At 41.5% G+C, this 14,189-nt stretch overlaps 1 protein-coding gene and 1 long non-coding RNA gene across 2 annotated transcripts in view; one reads left to right on the top strand and one right to left on the bottom strand.

Annotated features, from left to right (window-relative positions):
- The window catches only part of CYYR1 (cysteine and tyrosine rich 1), a 62,879-nt gene extending 59,214 nt beyond the window's left edge, over nt 1-3,665 (bottom strand). Inside the window, exon 1 of the mRNA XM_075198219.1 lies at nt 3,382-3,665. Coding sequence (XP_075054320.1) covers nt 3,382-3,451 — 70 coding nt within the window. The 5' untranslated portion in view covers nt 3,452-3,665. The remainder of the gene's footprint in view (nt 1-3,381) is intronic.
- Nucleotides 1-14,189, top strand: part of LOC142139481 (uncharacterized) — a 928,167-nt gene that overhangs the window by 595,450 nt on the left and 318,528 nt on the right. The gene's annotated exons all lie outside the window — the stretch shown is intronic.

Genomic DNA, 14,189 nt, shown 5'->3' with positions numbered 1-14,189 from the left:
CTCCTCACTCGACTTTCCCCCAACCTTCAGTCCTTCAAACGCTCACTCAAAATTCACCATTTCAAGCTCACCTATCCTACCACCTCCTAACCATTCTATCCATCACCTCCTCTTCCTCGTCTGCCATCTACATCTTCTTCCAGTTGGTCCTACTGTCTCTGACCCCCCCCCCCTCCCTCTAGAATGTAAGCTCTCACAGGCAGGGTCCTCTCTACCTATTGTCTTACGTCTGTCTACGGTCTGACTCCCTCGTATGTCCTGTCACGTCTTTTGCTGCACTCTGTGTGAGTCCCCATAGCATTACTCACACTCATCTGTGCTACTTATGTGTATTACCTCTTCTATTTGTTACTTACTTCTGTATCCGGCACTACGGAACCTGTGATGCCTTATAAATAAATAAATAATAATACCATTATTATGATCATTTTATTTATATAGCTCCGATCATATTACACAGCGCTGTACAGAGGACATATAGCCATCAGTCTCTGCCCTATTGGCAGGGACAGATGTGACAAGGACATTGACAATCAAAATTCCCTACCACACACACAGTCTATTTGGTCAGCAGCCAATTAACCTACCAGTATGTTTTCGGACTGTGGGAACAAACTGGAGAACCCAAAGAAAACCAACACCAACACGTGGATAACATACACGCTCCACGCAGATAGGGGTGTGGCCAGAATTGAACTCATGACCCCAGAGCTGTAAGGCAGCAATGCTAACCTATCTGCCACCATGGTGCCCATACAATTTTCTGCTTACACCACACCTGCCCCCGTACATCTAATGCTTATTTTTTAGATTAAAAAAAAAAAAAGTGAGACAAAGATTTAAAAAAATAAAAATGTTTTATGACATATGCCAGGAGGATTGTAAAAAATATCTTTAAATATTAAACACAATGGGGTCAAAAGAAGTAATAACACTTTGTTCCTGTGCTTTCCAGTACAAACGAAGCCTAGATTAATTAATTAATCCTTATTCACCCATGAAAATGATTATGGATGTATATGGTGGTGTAGAACTTGTTGTTCAAAAACGAGATGGTAGGACGACCATTTGTTTCTAAGCAACATTTTAAAAGATGATCTAGTACTGTTGTAGACCCAAATTTTTTTTAAGGCAAACTTCACAGTGATTCGCTTGCTGTCAGGACCAATGACATTTGGAGAAACACGAAGCACTAATTAAAAAAAATATTTAAACTTGCATAATTAGTTCCTAAACGTATCTTAAAATGACTGAATGTACCCCATTTCTACCTATTTAAGTTAATGAATTATATCAGCACCTCAGAGAACCAAATAAACATATTACCCGTACAGGTTAGCTGGGAAAACATAGAGTGACTTTTAAAATACAACTTGTTTCCTTTACCAACCATTGCTCCTTCCAATGTGTCTATAATATAGAATGAATTCCATATGAAAGGCATTAGACTGCCCTAGAAGTACAAATAGCAGACAAATTGCATGTCAATACCTCTAGGCCCATCATTACCAGATGAATGCAGTGATTTCTCACACAGATTGAGGAGAGCCTTAAAGGTTTGCCCCCAGGCTGGTATAACTTTCTAAATACAGCACAAAAAAAATCTTTGTTGCTCCAAGAGTTGAAATTGCACTATAGTTTAAGAGTCACGAGAAAGTGACAAAAGCTTAAGTTTAGATATATGATATGCAGACAGTACCATAAAAATAATTAACTAAAATTGTGATTGTGTTTCCAATTTCATATTTTTTGTGTATTTCATCATTTTATACACTGAAATACCTTTTTTTTTTTTTTTTGCATTTTTATATACTGGAGTGCAACAATCCAATCAATAACCTGGTAGGTGTCCCAGCAGTTGTACTAAATGGTATATATTGCTTCTTTCTGCTTCTTTCCATTACTTACATATTTGTTTACACAGGAGCCTGCCAATACCAAAACCAGTTGCTGTCAATATGAATACCAGATTGTGTATTCAGCTGCTTAACAATATACTATTAGATGGTGAACTTAGATGCCAGCCAGTATAAACATTACCATACCCCTGCCAATATTAAATCCAGTTAGCCAATACTACTACTTGCCAGTAGCTAATACACCTATCTTGTCACTACTACACTGTGCCAGTATAGGAACCAACTTATACAACAATCTTCCAATATCTGTATCATTGTGTACTTACTGCTGTCTACAGATATTGGTCTGTTACTACAGCTGCTACGTCAGCCTGACCCTCAGCATTGATTCTTCCCACTATCAGACAGCTAGCTGCCTGTTGAAATAGATACTAGGTTGTACATACAGCTGTCTGCCCATACATATACCAGATGCCTGCCAATATACGTACCAGCTTGTTACTACAGCTGCAAGTGGGCAATATATATGCTATATTATTCATTTGGCTGCTTACTGCCAATAAGTATACCAGCTTTGCTCCTAACATTCAGTAATGAACGATATAATTTGCAGGGAATCCTATATATTTAGTTTCTGAGTAACTGCATTTTTGAAGTCTGTTCTCGCCACAAAATTCTTACTTAAGTTCTCTCCTGCCTTCCCAAAAATATCAGTGTGCGTTCACACCTGTCTGAGTCTGCCGCTGTTCAGTTATCAATATTTAATATCTGATACAATGGTTACAACTACAACATGCTGTTGGGGTTTCCACTGCACCTACCCAAAGCATCCCTAAATTATATTACAGCTGTCTCCAACACCTCTGCTGGTGATCTGTTCTATTTGCCCACAACTCTTTCAGTAAATCATTACCTTACAACATTAATCAGTTTGATCTGATGTTTTATAGATTGTTTCATTCTTCAACAAACCCAATTTTAATAAAGTGATGGAAACTTTAAATGCATTTAAATGTACCCAATAAATTCACCTTCCCTCCATAATTCAGCATGGATCTTCTCATTACCCATATATATATATATATATCTACATATATCTATCTATCTACATATATCTATCTATCTATATATATATATATATATATATTAATATACATATGTATCTATATATATATATATATATATATATATATATATATATATATATATATATATATATATAATATACATATGTATATATATATATATATATATATATATATATATATATATATATATATATATATATATATATATATATATATGTCCTCAGTGCACTGTCGCTGCGACCCACTCACAGCACACACAGTACCTCCACAATGCATCTGTGCGACAGACCATGCATCGCACTATCCCTTCCTGCCTGTACCACTCAGTGCGCTCACATGGACGTGCAGCCTGTTAATCAGTGTCCCTCATGTATGTATAAGTATCATGGTAATTACAAGAGCTGCAGACTGCAGAGTAAGCGCTCTGGACTGACCTGTGCTGAAGGCTGAGAGCAGGAGCGCTATCCGGAGACTCGTGTGGCTGGATGCCCCCGTTATGTCCATCCAAACTTTAGAGACAGTCTGAGCTGCGAGTGTCTGAGGTGGGAGCGCAGCGTCCTAGTCCCGGCAGGAGTTAATGTCATATAACTCAGTATAACATTTAAGTGGGTCTGTCCGTGTCATCAGCAGCTCCTCACACAATGCTGGTGTCTCCCCCCCCCCTACAGATTTTCTTTGTGTGTGTGAGAATTCCCTACTCCTTCCTCTTCTTTTCTAATAGCTTTTCCTGATGCGTCCATTCTCAGATTTCACATTTCTGCTTGGTGGGTGGCACAGAGACATTTCTTTTTAAAGACACAGCCATGTGTCTGTGATGTCTTCTAGGCTTCTTCATCTCTTGAGGGAAGTTAGCAACATTTCATTATCTCCCAAAAACTAATCATAATAATTTAAAATATTTAGTTTTCTGACACACATCTTTCTTCCTAGAAACTAAATGCTATTTATCTGATGATATTTACAACTGAGATTAAAAATATTACTATATATCATACATTTGATTGTTATGAAAATAATAAAACTGTCATTTATATTAAATATTCCTCTTTCTAATTTTGAAGGGAAACAAAATTCCCAAATCAAAATCTAACAATCACCTGGAAGTTATATCAATATTATGCCCATATAAGGTAACAATTGCTGAAATTGAAACTTTGATTTTTTCAATCTTTTTAAAGCTGTATTACCAACTAGGAAAATATTTTAACCCCCACCCTTTTGACGAAGCCCCCGGGGTTACTGTGTGCAGCCATTTTTCCCTGGGTTCCTCTGTTTCTCTTGCAGTCGAGCGATGCTTGTAGTTGGCTACCGTGGTATTTGGAGTGTGGGAGGAAACCAGAGCACCCGGAGGAAACCCACGCAAACAGGGGGAAAACATACAAACTCCACACAGATAAGGCCATGGCTGGTAATTGAACTCATGACCCCAGCGCTGTGAGGAAGGAGTACTAACCACTAAGCCCCCGTGCTGCCCTGAATAAATGTAAAATTAAAATTAATAGATCGTAGATAGGTAGTAAGTATTAATATTTAAGTATATTGTAGGTAACATCAAGTGGGTGTGCAGTAAACCACTAGTGCATAGATTTGATTATAAATGTAAGTTTAATAGTAAAAGTATAAATAGAAAACTAATAACATAAACTAAGAGTGAACATATGCCTGACAAATAATGAAATTAATATATAAACTATAAAATATATATTACATATATATATATATATATATATATATATATATATATATATATATATATAATATAAATGTCTAGTGGCGTGTGTTAGTCTGTCTGTGTGTGGAAAAAATAAAACCAAGCTGCAGCGCCACCTGCTGGGCAGAGTTATACACTGACCTACTAAATTCTTAGTGTGTGGAAAAAAAAAATTCAGAAAGGGCTGAAATTTGCTATACTAAGATGTTCTTAATTTGTTAATTTAATTTGTTAATTGTTAAAAGTGTTTATAAAGATTTAAAAAAAATATATATATATTTCTTGAAGGAGAAGTGACAGTTGGGAGTGGTTGGTGGTTGCCGGGGGTGACAGTGGGGAGTGGTTGGTGGTTGAGGCCTGGGCTATGGCCCAAATGCATGACAAGAACCTTTTTAACACCTTAAGTAGCTTGATTTGACTAGAATGCATGAGTATCATGCACGGGTTAACTTGTATATATATATATATAGATATATACATTAAAAAAAGATATAAAAAGTTTAAAAAAAGAGAAATGAAAGAACAAAAATAAGGATAAGTCAATAAATAGGGTGATCAAACTGATCAAACTGTTTACAGAGTAGGATCGGTATAGACCATTTCACCACAATTCTGTGGCTTCTGCAGTGGGTCCTGTTTCCAGGGTTACTGAGGACAGGACGGCATGTGACTGGGGCAGTGTGATGATCCGAGGAGGGGGATGGTGGAAAGCAGGAAGCCGCTCTGCTGGTGCCGACGCTATCATTAGCTGAACCCAGGTGATCACCTAGAGCGTTGATGGTTAGGGGGCACCTAGACATCGAATGAGTGACATAACGTTACTCCTCCAGTGTTGTTAATACCTTTGCGATGCTCTCACATGGAGCACCGGATGTGGACATGGAGGCAAAGGCAACCGGCAGCTTCTTGAAGTTCTGAGGAGCAGAGGAAGCCGTTCCCATCTCCCACCAATGCCAGGGGAAGGGAGGAGGGATGCCACCGAGGGCACCCACAGAACTGACGCCAGCCCGCACAGACAGTAAGGTAGTGGAAGGAGCAGGGTCCTCCAGTAGCACAGCATAGTCTATAAGGATTCAGGTTCACTGATGAAGGAAGATTGTAGTGTTAAATAAACGTCATACATCCAACTCATTTTAATTCATCCAGAGATGTGCACCTCAAGGCACTTTCTTCTCACTCCCAGCAGAAGAACATATACATATAAAATAAGGAACAGCATTAAAAAAAAAAAGTATGTTGGATTATAGATAACTAGAAGGACAATATCACCATCATAATGAAAAATTTAATTTTTGGTGTTTATTAAGTATTGGTGCCCTGTATCTGCAGGGACATTTAAATAAAAACCTTTGTAGATCTTTACATGTAATTCCAGGTTGTGGCTGGTTATCTCCCTGCTCACATTCTCACTCTCTAGTTCCCTGGAGCAAGCTCTCACTTCAGGACTACTGTAAAACCATTAGAATAAGACCACCCAGTTGTTTACATTAGATTATAGCTGTCCAGGGGCTGTCAATTGGAACAATGGACAGATGATAAAGAACAAACAATTTAACACATTTTACTGAAGGACACTGAACATTTTTTTTTTCAAAATCTTAAAAAGCAAAAATGAAAAACATCATGTAATAAAAAATAAAATATAATAATATATATAGTATACTGGAAAAATATTTACATCAGAGTGAGTTGAGTTTCTCTAAACAGAGAAAATATCAGTAAACCCTTAAGAATTTCATCCAGCAAACAGAGAGAAAAATTCACGTTGTAATTGAATAAACACTTGTACCAATATTAATAGCGACACTATTTGAATTAGAATATATTTTCCACCTGTCTTATTGGTTAGCTGGTGCAGCCTCTCAGACTGGGAGCCAATGAAAAACCCCATGTCTATTATTTAGTGACGTCTGTGCTAGAAACTTCGGGAGGGGGCTATTTTTTATGTTTACTTATAAATCCTTGTTATCATTTTGTGGATACAAGCACAGTCAGTGCTGGACTATGTTGGATCAGGAACAGGAAATCAGAAAGCAGAAAGCCTGGACTGGTAATCACTAGGAAATCCATCAGTGTGAGGTCCCTTATTATGATAATAATCAGCTCCCAGACTGGACAGATCATTACTGCTGCCTCTATATGAGTATGAGGTGGGGGCAAAAAATAGGGCAACCCCCCTTCTAGTGGTTATCGGCCCTATACTGATAAGTGTTGGGCCTCTTCCAGACCCTCCTGGGCTTTGGGGGTCTGGGCAAAGAATAAAGTGTTCCCTAGAGCAGCAACTTTGCTGCACCCGTGGACCCTGCATTAAGGACAAAGGGTCCAAAAGACCCATTTTTATGATACTTAAAATAAATACACCCACACCTCTTACATAAATAAAACATAAAAAAAGTGAAAAAATGTTCTGGTCTTTTGTTTTTGATCTGGCCAGGGAGAGTATACAGTATAGTATAGAGCAGTTAGGTAACCTCTGGTTCTTGTTCTGTGGTGGCAGCGAGAGTGTGAGACCGGTTCCTGTGCCCCCTTCTGCAGTCTCTGGGGGGTGATCATTTTCATTTTCACCTAACCTTAGCAACGGCCCTTGATCAAGTGGCTCCAGCGACACTTCATACTACACGTCGACTTCGATGTCAACCGTGGCACACCAAAGCAACACGAAATCTTCAAAAACTGTCCCGTAAAGCAGAACGTCACTGGCGTAAATCTCGAAGCTCTAATGACTTCTTCACATATACTTCTGTCTACCACTCCTATCGAAATGCTCTGAACACTGCAAAACAAACATACTTTCAATCTCTTATCTATGCTCAGGCTTCTAACCCCAAACGCCTTTTCAATACATTTAATCATCTTCTCAATCCTCCCACCCCGAACCCTCCATCTACTATCAGTGCTCAGGATCTTGCTTCCTACTTCAAGGACAAGATTGACAAGATCAGACTAGAAATGGTATCCTCTTCCTAAACAAGCCATCAGCTCATTTCCTTCCCACTACCCTCTGACACCCTTTCTTCATTTGACCCCACAAATGAAGAGGAAATTTCTACGCTCTTCTTATCTTCCTACTCTACCTCCTGTCCTCTTGATCCTATTCCCTCGCAAATTGGTAGATCCCTGTCTTCTGTGCTCATTTCACCTCTAACTCAAATCTGTAATCTCTCACTCTCTACTGGCATCTTTCCATCACTATACAAGCATGCAGTGATTACTCCTATTCTAAAAAAACAAAACTCCGACCCAAACTCTCTCTCAAATTACCGTCCCATCTCTCAGCTCCCTTGCCCCTCCAAGCTTCTAGAGAGACTTGCCTACACTCGCCTCACACGCTTTCTTTCCGCAAACAACCTGTTGGATCCTCTTCAGTCTGGCTTTCGTTCTCAACACTCCACAGAGACTGCGCTGACCAAGGTTGTTAATGATCTGATCACTGCTAAGACTGAACGCCATTACTCTCTCCTAATTCTCCTTGATCTCTCGGCTGCATTTGACACCGTTGACCACTCTCTTCTCATACAAACACTGCAATCCCTAGGTCTTCAAGACACAGTTCTATCCTGGTTCTCATCTTACCTCTCTAATCGCTCTTTCACTGTTAATTTCTCTGGAGCCACCTCTGCTCCGCTTCCCCTATCAGTTGGAGTACCACAAGGCTCGGTGCTAGGTCCTCTGCTGTTCTCTATCTATACCGCTTCTCTTGGAAATCTAATAAGTTCCTTTGGCTTTCAGTATCATCTCTATGCGGATGATACCCAAATCTATCTATCCTCTCCTGATATCTCGACATCTGTGTTGTCCCGTGTAACTGACTGTCTTTCTGCCATTTCATCTTGGATGGCCTCTCGTCAACTCAAACTTAATCTTTCTAAAACAGAGTTAATAATATTCCCACCCGCCAACAAGAGCATACCTGACATTTCTATCTCTGTTGATAACATGACCATAAATCCCACCCCACAAGCTCGCTGCCTAGGTGTAATCCTTGATTCACGCCTATCCTTTGTTCCCCACATTGACTCTATATCTAAATCATGTTACATACATCTAAAGAACATTTCCAGAATCCGCACATATCTCACACAAGACACTGCTAAAACCTTAATTCATGCACTAATCATCTCCCGCATTGACTATTGCAATTCCCTCCTTACTGGTCTTCCCAAAAACAGACTCAAACCCTGCCTTCTACCGAATCCAATATAAAATACTTTTACTAACCTACAAGGCCATCAACAAAGCTGCACCAACATACATCTCCTCTCTTGTCTCAAAATATCTCCCAACTCGGCAACTCCGTTCTGCAAAAGATCTGCGTCTCTCATCCACCCTCATTACATCCTCCCATTCCCGGTTACAGGACTTTTTTCGGGCTGCACCCACTCTATGGAACTCTCTCCCTCGCACAATAAGACTCTCCTCTGTTCTACAAACTTTCAAGCGTTCTCTGAAAACCTACCTATTCAGACAAGCTTATAATATTCCTCAACCACCATCTTAACCTCACTACCTTTAGCCTGTTACACAATTTCACACAAGACAACTACCCCCGGAATAACATTGTTGTGTGACAGGATCATTTAGCTTATGAGTCACCCTACCTTTGCAGTCTGACTGGGCCAAGATGCAAAATGTATACTTAACCTCATGTGTCAATCTCCCATTGTCCCATAGATTGTAAGCTTGCGAGCAGGGCCTTCTCACCTCTTTGTCTGTTTTACCCAGTTTGTTTATTAGTTTATTACGTTTGTCCCCAATTGTAAAGCGCTACGGAATATGTTGGCGCTATATAAATAAATGATGATGATGATGATGATGATCACCACCCCCTTCAGCAAAAGTCGATGCTGGGAGGAGTGTGCCTGTGCAGACCAGACCAATAGGAAAAATTTGGTCCATGCAGTTACTATAATCCAGTTCAAATGGGCTCAATCTGCCCCCAACATGGTCACCACCAGAAGGTAGACCTGGGTCTAGGTATCTTGCTTAGCATAATGGGACTTGTAAATCCAAAGCATCACAAGAGGCACAAATAGCCTAATTGTCTCAGTATGCTTGGACTAGTTACATGACAACTGAGAGGACAGAGGTTACATAATGTCATACACCGCACTCCCGCTGTCCAGCGCGGGAGCCGGCGTATGTAACATGGTCTCCACTGCTCCCCCCGCCTGACTCCTATTCCCTGCTTCACTTACCTAGTTCCACGCTGCAGCTCTCCTCCAGCGCTGTCTCTCTGCTTCCTGAATTGGCATTCACTGTTCTGCGCATGCGCAGAATGTCCTAATCCTTTTCTCTGCTTCTACTGCCCTCTATTGGCTGCCTAATTGGAACTACACTATTTAATGCCTTCCTGACCTGGAATCTGTGCTGGTTCTTTCAGTCAGTCTCTGACACCCATACTGAATACAGCTCCTGTGTCGTCTCAAGTTTCCGGGGATTCCTACTCAGCCTTTCCGAGTTCCTCCACCTCCGGGCTCCTACGCCACAGTATATTCCGCTATTCCCTCCTAGAGTTGGTTACACCTCATTATCGCTACCATCTCCAGTGGCAACGCAGCAGGCTATCCGGTAGATTCGCTCCTAGCAACATCCCTTGGCTCATCTTCTCGTCAGTTGCCAGTAGCAACGCATACTACCTACATCTGTCTACGCTCTCTCTCTCTCTCGTGGTGCGCTGGGAACTTCCTAGGGGGCCGCGACCTGCAAGTGGAAGCCACAAAGTCCATATTCCCTTGCGGGAATCACTGGTGAACACTATTTCACTTGTTAGACTACGCGCCCCTAGCTGAAGTCACGTCAATTCCAGTGAACCACCAGGATCCAGTTGTCCCTCGTTGGAACCGTGACACATAACTTATATATAGATAAGACACTCTGCACTGGTTTCTCTTAAGATAATAAGAAAAGTAAAAAAGACCAATATAAATACCACAAAGTTTGATATTATTAAGATATTGGGATAGGCATCTTTGACCCTGATGAGTAAATCATCTTTTTATGTCCTCTTTCCCAACCTGCTCCTTCTCATGGCTGATGGTAACATCTCACCTAACCTTGGCCCTGTACACTCCCCACAATCTGCTCACGCTTCTCACTCCACCTCAAAACTTTCATTCCACCCTGTACTTCCAATCCCACCAACCTTATTCACATATCTCCACTACCCTCTCTTCCCATCTCCTGTGCACTATGGAACACCAGATCTGTTTGTAAAAAACTTTGATTCATTCATTCATGATCTATTCATTTCTAAATCCCTCAACCTCCTGGCCATTACAGAAACTTGGCTCTCCTCCACTCAAACAACATCCCTTACAGCTCTCTCCTGTGGGGGACTCTCTCTCAGCCACACTCCCAGACCCAGAAACAGACAAGGTGGTGGAGTAGGCATTCTACTTTCTCCAAGCTGCACCTTCCAAGTCATACCCTCTGAACCCTCTTTCTCATTCTCTTCCTTTAAAGTCCACACTATCCATCTATTTTATCCTGTCCACCTTCATGCTGCTGTCATTTATTGCCCCCCACTCCCAGGTTACACATTCCTTGACAACTTTTCAGCCTGGCTCGCTTATTTCCAATCCTTTGACCTGTCTACTCTTATACTACTGAAGATGAAGTCTCTGCACTCATCTCATCATCTCACCCTACAACCTGCCCCTCAACCCTACTTCCTCCAAAGTTATCTGCTCTCTCACACATGGCATGCCCACCCCTAGCTCACTTAAAAATATCTCTGTCCCCAGTACATTTCCATCCTCCTTTAAACCTGTACTCATCTCACTCATCTCAATTCTAAAGACAACATCTCTAGATCCAGCTTTCCTCTGTCCAGCTTCCGCCCTATTTCTCTCATCTACTTTGCCTTCAAAGTACTTGAGTGATTGGTGTACAATCACCTGTCTCACTTTCCCTGCTCTCACCTCTCTGCAGCCAGGCTTCCACTCTCAAGATTCTACTGAGTCTACTCTCACAAAAGTGATCAATGATCTACTTACTGCATAGTCTAATGCACATACATACTCTACTGATTTTGACACTGTTGATCACCCTCTTCTCCTACACAACCATCACTTCATTTGCCTTCTTGACACAGTTCTTTCTTGGTTCACATCCTACCTATCGACTGCTCTTTTAGTGTTTCTACCTCTGGCACAACCTACCCTCCACTCCCACTATTTGTTGGGGTCCCACAAGGCTCTGTTCTAATTCGCTCATTCAGCCTTCAGTACCACTTCTACGTTGATGACACCCAAGTCTGCATCTCTTCCCCTGACTTCTCCCCTTCTGTACTATCTTGTGTAACCAACTGTTTTTCTGCTATCTCCAAATGGCTGTACCACCGCTACCTAAAGCTCAACATGTCCAAAATAAAATGTATCATCTCCCAGAGTTACCACCTCCCCTCAAATGTTCCTCAGTGTTAATAACTCTACAATTTACTCAGTCTCCCAAGTCTGCTTTGGTGCTAGATTTATTAACGGCGGGTAAATGAAACTGACAGTATTCAGTCGTTTTTCCGGCTTTACTAAAAGGCCAAACCACCATTAAAATGGCCAGACCGAACGTATTTAAAAACACTTTTAAAATCCACCACTTTACAGATTTACTAAGCTGGGATGTGCAAAACCACCGCCAGACCGCCATCCAAATGGCCAAATCAAAAGAGGTGACTGCTCAAACTGCTGCTGATTGTGCCATCAGGCCATTCAGAACATAAGAGGAAACACCATTGACATATAAATTATGGCAATCATTATTTATTGATTCAGGGGCAAAATAAATTTATAATTATGGGGCTAAATTTTATTTTTCATTATATTATGGGAACAATATTATTGTATTATGGTGGACATATGAATATACAGTTATATTAATTGGACAATACTGTTTGAATGCTAATGGCGGCAATAATTATTTATGATGCACACATGTGGCACTACATAGTGCCACCACGATATAATGATACAATAATATGATTGCCCCCATAACTTATGCGCCAGTAGTGTCTCCTCTTATGTTCTAAATTAAAAGATAGCTCAAAAAGCATGAGCAGGGATAGAATATGTTACACACTTACCCCTCCAACGTTAAAGTGCTGCCCATTCTCGATGCCGGAAGCCGCGCTTCCGGGTATCGGCGGTCACATGACCACAACTCTGGGCGGGGAATTCAAATCTTACCTGGCTATTTAGACTTCACTCTGACACTCGGTGAGTGTCAGAGCATCTTGTGTGCATCCTGGCTCTTGATTTCTTCGTGGCTCTTTGTGGTTCCCCTGTTCCAGTCTGATTCCAGTGTACCAGTGCTGTTTGTGTGACCATTCTGATTCTCCTGCCCCTAGTGTACCGACCCAACTTGCTGACTCTTCTCTATTGTTATCTTGTGCTCCTGACCCGGCTTGTTTGATGTCGCTTCTGTCTACTGTCCTGTACCTCTGCCGTCTGTGTACTGAACCTGGAAATCCCCAACGCTGAGTTTGCCCGTTGATTCTGTACTGCGTTTGCCCGATTGTGTACCAGTCCCGGCTGTCTGACAACGTTCCCTACTTGCTCCTCCTTTTGGCTAATACTACATCTTGAGGCGGACCTGAGGGCAGCGACCTGTGGGTTTCCGGCAGCTAGGCCCATCCCGCCTTGCGGCGGTTCTTGGTGAACACCGGGGAGTTCGTTAGACTCCGCGTAAGCCAGTGTCAATCAAGCTTAGTATCAAGATCCATCTACTCCGTCACAGAATAACCTTTTTCCAGGTTTTGATGGCGGTTTTGGCCAAACCACCGGCGGTTTTGTTAAACCTCTAGCAGTTTAGCTGTTTTCAATCCCGCAGACATCACCAGGCATTTTACATCCCAGCCTCAAACTGCCCTATAGTAAATGCAGTGGTTTGAAGTGGTGGTTTAAAATCCCCACCAAACATGATTCTTAGTAAATTTACCCCCTGGTGTCACAATTGACTCCGCCCTCTGCTTTATTCCTCATGTTCAGTCTCTCTCCCAATCCTATCAACTCCACCTAAGAAAGATTGCCAGAAAATGCCCTTTTTTTTTTACCCAAAATGCTTCCAAAACCCTTATCCATTATCTCATCATCTCCAGTCTTAACTACTGCAACCTCCTGCTATCTGGCATTCCTGACAGCCATATTTCCACACTTCAGTCCGTTCTGAATGCTGCTGCAAGACTGATTTACCTCTCTCATCGCTCCACATTTGCTGCACCACTTTGCAAATACCTATATTGGTTCCCAGTGTCCTCCAGAATCCAATTCAAATTACTCACCCTTACCTTCAAAGCCCTCCACAACACTACCCCTGCATACATCTCAAATCTCATATCAAATAGATGTATCTCTGACCTGCGCCTTCTCTCGTCTCTGGTAACCACCTCTCACTCCCGCCTACAAGACTTCTCCTGTGCTGCTCCCCACTTATGGCATTACCTACCATGGCCAATTAGGCGTATCCACAGCCTTCAAATATTTAGACGCTCTCTGAAAACCCATCTTGTGTTTAGAGGTGACCTTATCCCCAGTAATA

This window comes from Mixophyes fleayi, chromosome 2 (assembly GCF_038048845.1).
Source record: "Mixophyes fleayi isolate aMixFle1 chromosome 2, aMixFle1.hap1, whole genome shotgun sequence".
Classification (NCBI taxonomy): domain Eukaryota; kingdom Metazoa; phylum Chordata; class Amphibia; order Anura; family Limnodynastidae; genus Mixophyes; species Mixophyes fleayi.
This window is presented reverse-complemented; position numbering and strand designations above follow the sequence as displayed.